At 27.9% G+C, this 17530-nt stretch overlaps 1 protein-coding gene across 1 annotated transcript in view; it reads left to right on the top strand.

The window, feature by feature from the left end:
* LOC111625711 (CUGBP Elav-like family member 4) overlaps nucleotides 1-17530 on the top strand; it is a gene marked incomplete at its 5' end in the record, with an annotated part of 114670 nt that overhangs the window by 71894 nt on the left and 25246 nt on the right. The window contains one exon of the mRNA XM_023368930.1: nucleotides 315-473. Within this exon, the coding sequence (XP_023224698.1) occupies nucleotides 315-442 (128 nt within the window). The remainder of the gene's footprint in view (nucleotides 1-314; nucleotides 474-17530) is intronic.

Below are 17530 nucleotides of genomic sequence, written 5' to 3'. Positions count from 1 at the left end.
TATATCAAAATCTTTCTTATTTTTTATGATTTAATGGGCACTTTAATAATTGTTATTTTTTTATTGCAGATATTTGATAAATTGTTTATGTACAGGATGATGTAATGTTGCTCATTATAGACAAAGATATTTAATTTTACATTGTTTTAAATTTTTTTTACATTTAATAATGAATTGAATCTATTGATTTACAATATATATTAAAGATATATCAAACATATTTAATAAATTATTTTAAAAAATTACTGATTCAACAGAATTATTGATTAATAAGCTAAGTAAAACTATAATTATATTTCATTTTACATTAATAGGGTTTGTAAGTTTTGACAACCCAGCTAGTGCCCAAGCTGCTATACAAGCCATGAATGGGTTTCAAATAGGGATGAAGCGCCTCAAAGTGCAGCTGAAACGCCCCAAAGATGCCAACAGACCGTATTAATATTCCCCACCAAAAGTGGTGAATTGTTAAGGTAATTATAACAATAATTTTCTCATTAAATTTTAACTTAACACTTACATTGTTATTTGGTGATTGACTTTTAATCCATTGTTTTTTAAATTTAGAATGCCACACAATTTCAAATTTGCAAATTTTAAAACTAGAAAAAATTAAAAACTTGATATCAATTACTTAGAATCACTCTGCATATGTATTATTAGGTACTGTGTTTTTATGTATATAACCCATAATGGTATATAACTCACAGAAATTTGCTAGAACAGAAACAAAACCTTTACATAACCTGCTCCACCATACACACTACCTTTCAAGCAATAGCTGTTCCATAGACATGAGTCTGTACTTTCAGTTTAAAAATCAGCATATAATCGACTCCATTGTATAACTTGCACATTTTTCAAATTGCCTTTTAGACATAGTATCCTACGGGTAATCTGCATTAATATATGGTAAACATTTAAATGGTGCCTATTATCAATATATGTAATAGTTCACAAATAAAGTAGAAGACTGACTTTTGACATTAATTAATTTTAATTGAAGTGATAAAGTATAAAAACCAGAAGTTTATAAAGTTTATCATAATGTTCAACAACTTAATGTTATTGTCAGGCAAAATTGAAATTGAATATATTAATTATTAAGACATATGTTAATTGTATATATTAATTTAATTGTATATAACTACAAAATGGATGTATGTATTAAAACAAATCTTTTTAAAATATATATATTTTAAAACAATAATACGGGACAATTTGAAGTAATTTTAGGGCATCTACAAGTTTATGGATTAAAAAAAAGAATGTCTTAGAGAATGTTGTTTCTTTGTAGTTTTATTTTCTTTTTATATTAAAAAAATAAAACACATATGAAATAAAATGTTATGTCTTTCAATTTTCTTATTCAGTTATACTTTTATAATAATTTAAAATTAAAATATTTATTATAAACATTATTTTAAATTCAAATTAATTTATTAAAAATAAATGTTCTTAACTTTTTAGATTGTCTTAAGCTTTAAATCATAAATGTTTGAAAATAGAATATTTGTTAGGAAATTAACATATATCAAATAGCAATATTTAAAATTAAGTACTATATAAATAAGTTATAAATACATATTAGAATGTTATATACAATATAAATACAACAACATAATAAAACTTTTAAGATAAATGTGATGATTTGCAAATTAATTAATGAAAAGAACCTGAAAGTTCAAAACAGCTACAAGAAGATAAAGAAATTATAACATTAAGGTATTAAAAGATATGTAAATAGCTTAATATTATTTGAATTTGGATGTAAAGTGTTTTGTTACATTATAAAAATTAATTGAATCTAAAACTGCAGTACAATTTCTGTCCAATTTTACTGAATCTTTAGAATAAATAACATTAATTTGATAAAACATGTATACATATCTAACAGCCTGATGGAGGAACAATCTCTCAATTCTCACAATATGGAAAGATGGGAATTTGATACAAGATTTTGTAGATGATATTAACAACAATACAATAGGTATTACATTTAATATAAATCAGATTGATAGCTACACAATTAAACAGGTAGCCATATCAAATGAATTTCCTTTCAATGTTATAAAAGGTTTAATCAAATCATATCAGAGAAATTCAAGGTGATACAAAGTCTTTGAAAAAACATATTACTGATAAAAAGTTCACTGTTACTGGTAAATATATAGCTACACTGTTAGTTCCATAGACTAGAGAAAGAAACATGAGGTTATGTTTCAGATATTTTCATTGCAGATGTAATGAAAATGTTAAGATTAAATAAAGACAAAATTAAGGAGCTATATAAAATGACTAAACTCATGAAACAACAAGAACAATTTTATTGTGTTGGATCTACATTTAGATCATTAAATAAAAGAATGAAAGAACATTTGGGATCAATTGGTAAGATGATAATGCAGCAAATACTATTTTAGTCCAATGGGTATTAGTTCATGAAATATCTGTTAGTTGGATTGATCCCAGTACCATTAAAGGATTGAGATATTATTGTTCCATCAGGCTGTTAGATATACAGTATATACATTTTATCAAATTATATGAATGTAATTAATTCTGAAGTTTCGGTAAAGTTGGATAGAAATTGGACTGCAATTTTAGATTCCATTTTTTCTAGTTTTTTTTAGCAGCAAAACATTTTACATCCAAATTTTAATATTAAGCTATTTACATACCTTTTAATACCATAATGTTGTAATTTCTTTTTCTTCTTGTAGCTGTTTTGCACTTTCAGGTTCTTTTGACATTAATTTGCAAATCAGCACATTTTGTCAAAAGTTCTATTATTATGTTGTTGTATTTCTATTGTATATAATAGTCTAATATGTATTTATAACTTATTTATATATTACTTAATTTTAAATATTGCTGTTTGATTTATGTTAACTTCCTACCATATGTTCTATTTTCAAACAGGATTTAATGCTAAAGATGACTTAAAATAAATTTTTAAAAAATGTTCCTTTCAATAAATTTGGCTTCCTGTAGAAAGCTGTTTCATTTATATAATTACAAAATGATGTCAGCTTTAATGATTTTAAATTTAATTATTATTTTCAACATTATATATTATATAGAGCAATATCAGATTATATTTAAATATATAAAATTTTCTGATTACCTTACTTTTTTATTGGTATTTAGAATGAAATATATAATAAACAAATAGTGTAATTTACTATAAAATATTCAATATTATATATTTTTAACAAATTTCGATTAAAAATTATAAATTACATTTAATAATAATCAATGTTTTTTTCAGCAATTTTTTTATACTAGAAATGTAAGCTAATTAATTTACAATTTAATTAATGTTATATTCTGTATATGCAAGTATTGTAAAAGATATATCGTAGTGATGATAATAAAAGAAATGAAAACAAAATGTGATGCCATCTGTTGGTCAAAGAAATTGTATATTTCATAATATATTATATTTATAGATTATAATAATCTTTCTTAAAACATTATAACTAAACACTTTAAGGTAAATTACCTTAAAGTTTTTAGTAAACTTTTTAAAGTTTGAAACATTTTTTATATTTATTTATATAATATTCATGCACAGCTAAATCTAACTTATGAGTACATCAGTTGATATGGAATATATACATTAGATTAAATTATTGTGGATTAAAGATCAATCACTATAGCTAAAGGAAAATTTTCCTTATAATATTTATTCAGAACGTTTTAAATATAATTCTTTATTTCAATATAATATGCATCTTCAGAAAGTAAATATATTCACTAAATATCTTAAGAAAAGTATCTGTAAAATTTAAGAATAAGAAGTAAATTTGTAATGTTTTATTTTTGATGCGATATGTTCTTCTGATGCAAGATAAGATATTTTATAATTTTAAAGTAAACAAAAAAAACATTATAATATTACACAATCAAGTTTTGTTAATTATAATTCAATTTTTACAATTGCAAAATAATGTAAAAATAAAACCACAAATTAAATTAGTCTTTGGTGTTAAATACAAGAAGTAGGTCTTGTATTTAACACCAAAGATTGAATTAATTTGTTTTTATTTCTTTCTTTTCAATATAGTGGTGTTTGCCATCATCATTTTAATGTAAAAAATATTATCATCTTTATGAACAATTTTATAAAGCCTAAAAAATTTTCAAAAGTCAGATATTTTTTAGCTTGTTTAAGAAATTATTAAATTGTAAAATAAAAAATTATTTAAGAAGAATGGTATAATACTGATTCTGAGTCTCTCTTGGCCTAGTTTCTTGGAAATCCAACATGCCAACAAAGCAAAATCACCATGAGAAAAGTGTAACCATATATTTGCGGCACCTTAAGTAAGTGAAAGCTGTCGTGGTGTGTTGGTATTTGTGGTGCCGTTTTGGTAGCTGCACTCAGAATTTAGATTTGGATGTATCATGCTCGAAATCACAATTATTTGGTAGTAGTCATTTGTGCTACTTTTCATTGTGTTTGTGTAAATGTATCTACAACTAATATCGCATGCTTCTTCATTACAATAACAAACTAACACACTATTCTTTATTAATTTCAATGCAATTTCAAATCTCCCAATACTATCTGTAATATGCTTGTTGCTTCTGTAACAAAATATCTGTCAATTTACATTCATGACAATCAATTAGAAAACAACAGACAGCTAAACTTTCACATACTATGTTTGCTAAGTGTTGCATGATCTAATCAGTGTATCTCTACACTGAGATAAATGTCTGTTAGTTTTCTAACAAAGATAATGCACAGCATTTAACTCAAATACATAAATTGTATAAGTTTATTTATTATTACAGGCATGTAAAATTCATCATGTTATTTTCAGAAGTTTTCCCTCTTAACTTTTATCACTTTTTTCATGTTAAATTTTAATCTTATTGTTAATTTTATATTTATTTAAAATGTTTATTGTTTGAATTATTGTATATTATATATTTTTTGTGATATACTAAAATAATAATATAAAAAGTAATATTGTAATTTTTTAATTATAATATATTTATAATTAATCTAATTAATAAATTCTTGTTTACAGTCTAAAATATTAATTAAATATTATTTTTTTATATTTAGTTTTCTTAGTATATTTCACGATTGAATATTACCAGGTGATCATGAAATAAAGTACCCTTATTCAGTGTTGTCTAGAGAGAGATTTAACAGTCTAAATGCAATCATATGATGATATTTCAAGACATGTGGAAGACATTTCCATTAATTTAAAAAATTTAGCAATATCAAAACTTACCAATATGGCACTTTTAGCACTGCAAACAATGAAAAGCAGTTTCATTTGTGAGGACATTTAAAAAATGTGATTTATTGAGGACATGTTGCAAATTTGACAGATTTGAAAAATGATTGTATCATGCTGCATATGAGAGGTTTCACAGAGGATTAACTGTGATTCAGATATTGAACAACCTTTTCAGGTTTTATGCCTTCAGAATGGAAGCAACATTGAGCAGTATTCCCTGCATTGCTAAGGACTCTGTATAACATTAGTGTCTTGTTTGTTGTCTGCAGTACTAAAAATGCCTCAGTTAGAAGTTTTCACCCTAATATTGTTTATGGAAATGTCTTCTGCATGTCCTGAAAGGTCATCTTACCAAATTTGGTTAAGTTTGGACTGCTAAATATCTCTAGATATTTCTGAATAAAGACACTTTACGATCACTCAGCATAATAGAAATATTGACTAATTCCAAATTTTAAAAACAAATATTTTAAATTTATTAAAAATTTTATATTTTACATTTCTAAAATATTAAAATGAAATTTAGTAAATAATTAATCTTAACTACTGTATTTGCCAATTATAGAAACTATAGTAATATCCTTTTTTTCAGTTCACTTTTTTATTCTTTATTGCATAGAATGCAGTTCAGAAATTTGAAAATGAATTTGTATACGCTATTCAACAATTATCCAAAGTTTTGTTACTTAAAATAAATAACAATAATAAAATTAAATATTTTATATTACAGTCGACCCACCCTATAACAGGGTAGATATGTTTCGTTCTTTATGAAATTCATGTTTTACGAGTCCTTAAATACATGAGCCAATCACAGCCCGGCACGTGTGCAGTTTACGGACTATGGCTGTTTGAAAGGTTTTCTTCCATAAAACTAATCGATTCTAGACTAATTTGACTCAACATTTCCAAAACACGTATAATTTTTTGGGAATAATCCATATAAACTATGCTATAAATAAAAAATTGTAGCATTACTTACCGAGTGTGCACTGTTCAACGACGCCATTGCTTAAGCTTGTTTTCGTTGTGGAGTGGTGCATCGAATGGGGGTGCACGTGTTTCCTGATAAATTATTTTTCTGTGAAAAATTTGCTGAACTTTGGACACATCATTAATATAAATATAATTTTTATGGACGTTAAATAATAAATGGTTTTTAGTAGATCCACTGCTCGTTTAAACTCAACGGTTTGTGCAATACCGCTATTGGTCTAGATTCGACCAATCCTGTTGCGACATGAGTCAGCGATGACGTTTTACCGAATTATACGAGTTTCTTTTACGTGTTTATACGAATACAATCACAATTTTTTCGTTGTTATTTACGAATCTGAATTATATGAACTAGTTTTATAGGGGAGGTCTACTGTATTTGTCATTATTTATAAAATTAAATTGTTTTCAATTTAATTTTTAAATTTAATCTATACTCACATAATACAATTTAAATGTTTGAAAATGAGTTCTATTAAATTGTTGAACAGCTTTTTATTTTTTAAATAATTCTGAAATTTGTAGAATAGGATGTTAATTTAAAGACTGAAAAGGAAACTAGAGACCTACAAAACATATAGATGTCCCAAAAGTCAATTAAGATATATCTTAAGATTATTTTAAGTATTATTAAATTTGGTTCAAAACAGCTACTTATTTTTATTTGTATTTTGTTACTTCCAATGAAATGGCTGAATTAGTAATAAAAATTTGTAGTTGTTCCACAAACAAGAATTCACCTTTCTTAAAATATATCCTAATTAACTGTTTTGGGCTACTTTATATTTCAAATAATGAAAGTGGACTTCTGAATAAAAGGATATTTTTTATAATTCTATAAATTTAGGAACATTTAAATTACAATATTGCAAATGTTATTAATAAAATTCTAAATAAGCATTGATTACTTATAAATTTTTCAATTGTATATTTACTCATTTATTGTTTAATTTATCTACGTATACTTCACTCAAAAGAGTTAAAGTATTTCAAAAATAAAAACATTTTTAAGCCACAAGTTTAGCTCATCATAACAAAAACTAGGATTCTCAAAAAAGTCAGAAACTAAAATTTGAAATGTTTTATCTTTTTAGGATAATATGAAATTGGTTTTTAAAATCAAAAAGTTTCAGTTTGAATGACATATAAGATGAAAATGATCATATAAAGTGCTCTATTTTAATATATTACTGCAAATACATATATACGGAATTAAAAATAAAGTTCTTTGTTAGGAAAAATGTAACAATAAGTGAAGAACAGTGTTTAAGACTACTAATTATTTATTTTTTTCTTTCTAAATGTATATATTTATATTGTAGCATTTAAAATTAATATCAAAAAACACCTTAAATCCAGTAAAAATAGAACAATAATTAACAGAACAAACATTTTTGATCATGTATAATGGCCATCTTCAGGTTCCTGAATTGAATTAATAAATAGAACAGAAAGCACATTTGAAATTAAAAACAATCAAAAATTACAAATTTACGTAGCAATTCACATGCACAGATGCATAAATATGTTATACTGTATAAAACATAGAAAATAGGAGTAAATAATTAATAAGAAAAATATTAAATACAAAATAAAATAATTAAATAAATACAGAAATAAATACAAATATTGTGAGTAAAAATTTAAATATAGCAAAATGGTGGTAAACAAAACTATAAATCTTCAAACACAGTAGGGCGTCGATTTATCCTAGTCAATTGGGGACTGGGGTTGTTTGGAAAATCGATATTTCGGATAACTGATTACGTACTTTACTTTACTTTACTTTATTTAAAGAATACAAGAGCTGTCTGTCATTTAGCGGCAGACTTTGCTCTATAGAGATGGAAGGAGAAGGTAAGGAAAAACAGACCGAATGTGAAATAAAGGGAGATAGGGGAGTGTGAAAGAAGACATGGAGGAGGAGAGGTGGGGGAAGAGAGGGGATTTTTAGAGAGTATAAAGTTTAGAAAGGAAGGTAAATTTGCGATAACCGATTATGTACAAAAAAGTATATTAACCTATCCCATGTTGAAATTTTTTCCGTTGCGTGTCGCTTTGCGTTGAATTTTCATCAGTGTTAAGCCTAATGAAGACTATTGTATCGTTAAAAATTATTTTTTTTATTTTGTACAAACAAAATAAATATATTGAAAAATATAAAAACAATAAAAAATTATACTTCAGAAGTTAATTTAGTATCAAAAACGTAAAATATTTGAGTAGCCCATGACATAGCCAAAGATTGCAGTGCCACAGCACTGGCGAAAATTTAAATTTGCCGACTGGAATTCTTTCGGATAATCGATGCTCTACTTAATGTTCTCCAAGAATGTGACATGACTGCAGAATCTTTAAAGTTAAACTGAGGTTCCTTTTTTACTAATCTTATAAATTTCGAGAATTTCCAAATGTTTAAATCATATCATAGCCAAAGCATGATGTAGTAGGTCTGCTCTATTGAAAGAAACATGCATATCACTATGACAAGTAAAGGACACCAAGGCAGTTATACATAGTTGCTTTCTAATGATGTTTTGATGTTCTCTGATTCTAGTCCTCATAGATCTATAAGTTGCTTCAGTGTATTTACAATCTACTCTGTTATCCTGTAAGGGAAATGAAGTAGAGTTTTTTCATCAGCATATTCCTTATCATTGCTGAGTAATGAAAAAGTAGTAGGGCTGCTTTTGTATGCAATTCTAAAGTTGGAGAGTTTTGTTATTTCCCTGAAGATATTGCATAAAACTTTGTTGTAGGTGACAGTCCTAAAAGGACCTACTGTACCATCATTGGGCTGCAATTTGAAAAAATTGTAGACCTATAAATTCCTACTGTCATCTGTCTGTCTGTCCTTCCTTAATCTCAAGAACAGGGTTAGATTATTAATTCTGCTAAAACAGCAGATAAAAGTGAGTCCATTGGAACCTTCCATTTTTGGAAATAATGATTGTAAATTAATGACAACAAGACCAAAAATCCAGCAATTGAACCTTATGGGTAAAACTTGTTGGATATTGAAACCCTTTTCAATTAGGAGTGTGTTGACTAGCATGGTAACTTTGAAGATAGGAAGTGAGTGGTATAATGAGACAACATTGATTTTTATATAAGCTATACAACAGTGAATCCATGCCTAATAGTGCCATTTGTATGCAGTCTTTAGCCTCCAATGATGAAGTGATTATGCAAAGCAAAGTGGCAAGAAGTGAAGGAAAAAGGGTTGCTAGAGCTTTCTCTAAAAATATGTAGGATTCATGTCACTTCACAAGATAGTATCTTAACTTCTGCTTATTGGTTGCCTTTCTGGGGTATTTCCTATTTTATTTTATATTTATAGTTATCCTGATATTTTCCATTGTAAATAATATTTATAATTTATGTTATTTATGAATATTACATGTAATGCAGGTTATGTCAGTATTAATATTTATATTAATATGCTATATTTTTAAAATTGTTATTTTATTTCAACATTTTCAAAGTTTGTTCTCTGCCATTCTGAGATAAATTTGCTTGATTATGGCAGGCTTGTATTAATATATTGCCAAAAGTACTTGCATATTTTGTTAATTTATATGATATGCTTATTCATTAAAATCTGTTTCAACACCATCAACAGAGTTTTTCCTACAAATCATTACTGTCCAGTGCCGTATTTAGAACATAAGTGGCCCTGGGCCAGGACTAAGATGGGGCCCCCTTATTGAAGCAGAAACAATAGTATATTACAGACTTAGGGATGCATTATTTGTTTCCTCCTGTGGAGTATATACGATTTTTCACCTCCCTTGTTCAGAAGTGGAATTTTCTTTCTGCGCAGCAGGAAGAAAGTACTGTTTTTGGCTGAGATGTAATGAATAAGAACTATCAAAAATTTTGTAAGTTTATTTAGTTTAAGATCATTTTTAACTATGTATAGTAGAAATAAAGTATTTGATATTTTTAATAATTTGTTTATTTTAATTAACCTATTTTTATTTGTAACTTTATTACTTTCGGATTAGGGCCCCCTACAGCCTGGGAGCCCTGTCCTAAAGACGGCACTGTTACTGACATATAATGCCACACTCATAAAGCTGTAATAATTATTGCATTGACAATGACTCCATATTTGTTACATAACTAAGGGATTCATTCAATGTTGTAATATTTTATTCAATGCAATCTTGATATTCTCATGGAGGCCAAGTCATTGGGTCATATCATTTTTAGACCATAAAAAATTTAGTCACAAAACTGGTTAACAACGGCATCAAGAACATAAAAATCAAATAAATTATTTTTATGCTTCAGGTTAGATGAGAAATTTTTATCTTAAAACTCAAGCTTAAGAGCTGATATCAAGTTTTTTCAAACAGTTTTGAAATGTTGCTTCAACTTTAAAATAATCTATGTTTTGATAAAGATGAGAAGATACAGTATACATTATCTCTTATTAATTATTATTATTAATAATATATATATTTATTTATATTACATGCTGTCAATTAGGCAGAAAAAACAATATCTTAGCATTTCAGTTCTCTTTTAAATACTTGAGTTCTTTTCTGGTAGTAGTTCAAAGAATTTACACATTCTCATGTTGCATGTGGTTTTAGATTTAATCATTTCATAGTACTTTTTTAAAAGCTTTCCTTTATTTATTGTATACACTAGATGAAAATGCCATATCCAGCTCTCTGGTATTTATTAGAAATTGAAGCTCCTTTATGATGATAGCAGAAATCTTTTACTTGTTTACTTTTTCTAAATGTTTTATCTTTATGCTTTGTCACTTAACCAAAATGATTTTGGTTTGTCTACATCAGTATTTTCCATTAGTCCTTTCTGGATTAGCAACACACTTTAAATTTAATAATGTTCCTGCAACACACCATAATTTTTAAAATAAAAATGTTTAAAATTTGAAATATGTTATGGTTCATTTTTAAAAATTTTGATAATATGGAAGTTAAATTTATCAAAACAAAAATTCACAAAATATACTACAGTATAAAAATAAAAAGATTAGTTGAATCAATGTATAAAGAGCTACTATCAGTTTTTAAGCTGGTAAGCCATAATGTTCATAGAAGCTCCAAAGAGTTGAATGCCAGCATATGCATAGATGCGTGCAACTTTTGTGAGGGGTATGCTGATGCTGTAAATTTTGCAACAATTGGCATTTCAGTGAATACCCCCCATCTTCCTTCAGTCAGCTAGTGATAAAAAGATGAGATAAATGAAATTTTAAAAAAAGAACTTATTCAAAATTCTAAAAAATTATTTAATATTTCCATGACATACAGGTTAGGAAACACTAGTCTACATTAATTCTCATCTATAATCTTGGGAGAGATTGACTGTATGCAAACCTTCAATCACTCAGTAATTGTATTGTTTAGTTAACTACTCTTTATTTTCAGTTCTACAATTTAACTACCTGTACAGTACAACCACTTCTGAACAATCTTTTGCCTTCTGTGCTTTATATCAGCTGTGTTTATACTAGGGTTTCTCTAATGGGATTCGAAGTTCCCGGCTATTTTTAACCTGGGAAATTCATCTCATCCTGTGAAATCCCACAAATTTCTTAAAAGTTTCCTTTTTTCTTATTTTGTGTTAAGGTTGAGGAAATTTTTCAGATAGAAAGTATAATTAACTCATAAACTGTCAGAATGCATTTGTATTTATTAAATTTAAGCCTCCTTATTAGTTTTTTAAATTTTTGCTTGTTATGGCATGTCACAGATTGTCAATAATCAATATGTAACCTATTTGTGGCAGGACTGAAAATTCTTTACTTGTCAGAACCTGTAATATCTTGAATAATTGTGCTGATGCTGTCTTAATTTTTAACCAAGCCCAGCAGCTTGAATAACTGCATTATGTCAGGTTACACAAATTGGGCAAGGATACAAATGAGTATGAAGTTTTTCTTCAGAAATCTGATTATTAAAGCCAAATGAACTGCCAAATTATCAGGCTATAAGCTTGATGCCGCTGTTAAAGCAGCCAAGTAGACAATCAAGAATACTACCTAGACAGCAAAAGAAGTACTGCAACATATCTCAAAAAGAAACCAGAAATCTTCAAGGTTACAAAAACACATATCTGTCTTCTCAAAAGCATTAAAGACTATTCCAGCCACATCAATTGAATCAGAAAAGGCATTCTTGGTAGCAGGACTTTTCATTACTAAAGTATCAGAATCAGATTGAGTATTGACCATCTTTGCTTTTTAAAATCTTATTGTAAATTTTTACAATAATATTTTGTATTATGTTTTATTTAAAAAACGAAAATTACCTTTTAAGTTAGAAGTTTGATCTAAGTTCATTTTTCTCTTTAAATTTTNTTTTGTATTATGTTTTATTTAAATAACAAAAATTACCTTCTAACTTAGAAGTTTGATCTAAGTTTATTTTTTCTTTAAATTTTCAATTCAATTCAAAGGCTTTTTTGTTATAAGCAGTTTCCAACAAACTTTAATAAATTTTTTTTATTTGTGAAAATTTCTATATAATTCAAAAGTAATTTTTATACATATTTTACAGAGCCTTATTAATATTATTATTTTGGAAGTTGCAGGACATATTAAGTTACTTAAAAATGAAAAATAATTATATCATTTGATTTCAAGATTTATTTTATATCTTAAAAATAATTAATTATATCCCAGGATTCCAGGAAACAGATCACGTTTTTCTTGAAATCCCGGGACAAGCAAAGAACTGGGAAATAAGAAACCCCAGTTTATGCACACCTATATATATATCTGACTCTAAGTTAACAGGATTACAGGGAATTAAAAATTTAGTCTATTTGGTGTTTTACAGTTCTATCATTACTAGTTAAATATACAGTCAATCCCCTTTATCTGGATGGATTTCCAGAAATCTGGATTGGATTGAAGAGTCATTTCTTTTTAAATTTTTACACATTTTGTGGAAAAATGTTATTTTCTGAGATGTTTGTAAGATCATTGAGGCATTATTTAAGACCTTAATATGTTCCTATGTAGCAATCTCATGTTTACAAGGATAAAACTACATAGTGTTTGTATGTATACTGAGTAATTTTTATGTTCCTATTGTTTTCAATTTGGTAAAGTATATAAGTGTTTTTTCAGTATGGAATTTTTATATTTTAATTTCAATACCCAACTAATTTCTATTTATCCAGATTTTCATTAATCCAGATTGCGTCCAGTTTCATTTGATCAGGATGAATGGGGTTTGACAATAACTGACTGTTATGATTGTTCCCTACAGGAAGTTGTATTGCATCTTACCTTTGTTTATGCTTGTGACTATTCTTGCCAGATGTCTGTTGAGTCATTGTCCTAACTGTGTATTGGGATTAAGTGGAAGGTGTTTCTTCTGATTGTGCACTTTTTTGTCTCAACAATATAGGATTTGAGAGTTACATCTTTTGTTAATATCTTTTTAGTACTTCTTGGGTCAGTAATCCACACTGTAGGAGTGCAGTGTAGATAATTCCTTCACCCTATGTCAATGGCTTTATTTTGGGTATTCATGTTTTATCACCAAGCAAACACCATAAATACTTTTCCATTGAAATCTCACAAATTCAATTTCAGCAGTTAAACCTGAAGAAGGCTTCTTAAATAAGCTGAAAATGTTTATTTTTTCAATAAAATGTTTTCTGGAAAAGTATTTATGGTGTTTGCTTGATGATTCATCTCAGTTCCAACTTGGACATTTGATTATATCCCTTTTCCCTCTATTCCTGAATTATTAGTGACTTTGGCTTGAACAATATTGATAACATTGGTATAAATGTGCTTATCTTCTAACCATGAGTAATTCTGCATGTGAATACTTGTTTATGAGAGGAGTGGAGCAGTAGTTAATCAATGCTCTGTATCTATTGTGTCTTTCTTTAAAGATTGTTTAATTACAGTATTCTTACCCCAGCTTTGATAAACCCATTGCTTTGAGGAAATTTGGAGGAAACGCATGCTGAAAATTCCATTCTTCATCAAATTTTGTAAAATTAGATGTGAAACCAAATTGCAGTCAGTTGTCACTGAATACAATCTCTTGGACCACATGATAAGCAGATAGATTTCAGATGAGTAATTAAGATCTTTTCTATCATATTTGATAGCAATGGAATTTTGGGATGGCACAAATTAAAAGCCTGTGACTAAGAGATAACAACTCTGTTCTATCTTAAATAAATTCAAGTACTCAAACTGGATATATGTAAATAAGCACTACACATATAACCAATATTCAAATAACTAAATATCCAGCAAGAAAATACAAAACTTATATGAAAGCAAACATTTTCATCTGTGTTGAAAGGTCATTATTCAGTTTGATTTGAATTGCAAAGATTAGTTAGCATGACAATGACCATTCAACACAGATGAAAATGTTTGCTTTCATGCAGTTTTGTATTTTCTTGCTGGATATGACAACACTTCCAAACTTAAAATCCAGTGAGTAAAATAAAAACATTTATTGAAGAACGAACGTTTTCAACTGTTATAAAGGCCATCTTCAGGTTCTACTGGTAGAATGCAAATTGAACATAAAAGAAATTTAAATAATATTCTAATAATAAGAATGTTGCATGCACAGGAATGATAAGGATCTGTCTGATAAAATGTACTTCCAGGAGTGTACACAATTCTGTTGCACAACCATAGAGTAGATCATCATTATGTATACATTGGTGCTACATTTCAAACCCTTATGACTAGGGTCAAGGAACACCATGACTCAATTACTAGAAAATCTGTTGGTATGGCCTTGGCCATGTATTCATCAGACACAGATGTAGAGATTCACTTTGATAGAGCTCACCTTCTACATTGAAGTGCATTACCATTGCATCTAAAATACCTGGAGATTCTTGAGATGAACAGGGCTATTTCTAGAGGAATGGCTATCATCAGCAGGGACATGACTCCTATGTTGTGTCCCTGCTGATGATAGATGTTTCTCTGATGCTATGCATAGTGCTTATTTTACATAAATAGAACCATAGCAAATTTTTGCCATGGATGGGCTGGAAGATCAGATGGCTTCAGCAGTTCATGTCAAGTTATAGATTCCTGGATGCATTTTGGACAATTTTTAATTACATTTTCTATATCTGCTGATAATCCAGGCTACTATACAAATACTACTTTGCTCTGCATTTTATGATTTCTTGGTGTTCCTCATGAAGTTTTGTTAGAATTTCTTTTTGGAAGCTTGTTGGAATCAAAATTCTCAAATCTTTTAGAATCAGATGTCAGTATTCTCTTAGCAATGGAATTATTTTGAATTTCATAGGCCAACCATCCTTAATGAACCTTTTTAATGTTTAACACATTATCAGTGAGTTGTGCAGTAACAAATTCAGCAAATCACTTTCCTGAAACCAGTTAATAGGTCAAATCTGCAAATGTATATCCAATGTCTTTACTATCAAGGTCACTATCATCATTGGTTTGTTCAAATTGTCCAACACACTTAATTTTTTTCCTGGAATATGCCTTAGTTTAAATTAATATCTTAGTAATCTGAGTTTCAACCACTGTAAGTTAGGAATAATTTTATCCAATGCTTTTCTTTTAAATACTGAAATTAAGGGCTTATGGTCTGTCTCAAAGATAATAGGAATATCTGTGATAAAAAAAGGCAATTGTTATACCTTAAAGTCCAGCAAAATTTATTCACTATACAGACTAACATTTTTTGGATTTGTTCAATGTCTTTCAGGTCTTTACAGATCAAATAATAAAAATTCTAAAACTTGAATAGACATTGAATTCTAATTTTTCAATCTTAAACAGTACTCTTACTAAAAAATGCAGTATAATTTTAATTTTCAATTTTTTGTTCTAAAATGTTAATATTTGAAATCAATTTGTTCCTTTTATCCTAAGAAAGTTGTTTAAGATGACTAAAATGGTTTGAAAATTAAAATTATATTGCATTTTTAAAGGCTTGAGTAGTAGTATTGTGATTTATAACAAGTGCATTTTCAAAAACGTTTTGAATATTAAATTTCAAAAAGAAAATTGCAAGAAATTTGATGTTATGCTATGTAGAACTGTCATGTGTTATTTTTGGTAATTTAAATGATATTTTAAATAATTCAATAACCAGTATATTACATCATACCAGCTCTAAAAAAACAATTAAACAAAAAAACTATTGAATAGCATACTTTAATAATACATAATGCAACCTCCATGCTTCAAGAAGACCTCTGCATCCTTGAAGTTGATCACTGTCCTTTCTTAGCTTATTTATAGATTTCAATTTTTTCTAGCATACATACATCCATAATTTGTGTAGGTTGCATAATCTTTGCCCCTCTGTATTATACCTTCATTTCCAGTTACTAAACAAAAGCTGCTAGAACTATCATGATAAAACCTTTCTCCACCAAATGCATGTGTCCAAATCCACCAAATGTGTTCTTTAAGTCTCTCCTTTAAAAGTTCTGGTTGCTTTCTGATGTATGTCCTTTCAACACCATACCAGTTGTCTTCTATCAGTTCCTTTACCCTGGTCTACTGGTAGATTCCACTGGGACCTTATCCGTTCTTACCAATTGGAAAATAGTTGGAGTTTTTCTATAACATATGTTGCTATCTATTGTTGTTTCTATTTCCCAATGTATTTTCTGGAGCTTTCTGCTATATCTATCCATCTTTACAGGACCCTTTGTGTTGTTTTTCACTTCTTTAGTCCATCCTGAATTTTTTTCAAGCCTTTTTATCAAGTGATCAACTATGCTCCTGTTATGTCCATGTTGATAGACTATTCTTCTAATATATTCAAGCTTTTTTCAGTATCCAGATGGCTGGAACAATGGGACTTTAAGATGTTATAATTGTCTTGTTAACAGAATCCAGTTGAAAGTTTAAAGGTATCTGTGATAAAATCCTGAACTAATCACAAACCCAAACTAATGCATATCTTTCCTTTACTATTTGGCCAAGTTTTATGCCCTTGTTAAAGTTTTCATGTGTAAACAATATGGGAATATTTGCCATTCTCCTATTTTTGTTTCAGAACTGATCTATGCTATAAGTTGATGCATCAGCTATAATGGTGCTTCATGAGTAGGATAGAACCAAGCTAGTATTGGTGGTTTAGTTAGTTCATCTTTTATATAAATAAAACCTTGTTCTTATGCCTCTCCCCATAAAAATTTAATTTTCATGTTTAAAAATTCATTCAGTGGTTGTGCTTTGTGACAAATGTGAGATGAATCTTCCCAGATAATTGATGGATTCAAGTAGACTTTGTACCTTG

The sequence above is a fragment of the Centruroides sculpturatus genome, unplaced genomic scaffold, assembly GCF_000671375.1.
Source record: "Centruroides sculpturatus isolate CEXI.00-Female unplaced genomic scaffold, Cexi_2.0 scaffold78, whole genome shotgun sequence".
NCBI classification, from domain to species: Eukaryota; Metazoa; Arthropoda; class Arachnida; order Scorpiones; family Buthidae; genus Centruroides; species Centruroides sculpturatus.
The sequence above is the reverse complement of the archived record's forward strand: the minus strand, read 5'-3'. Positions and strand labels throughout refer to the sequence as shown.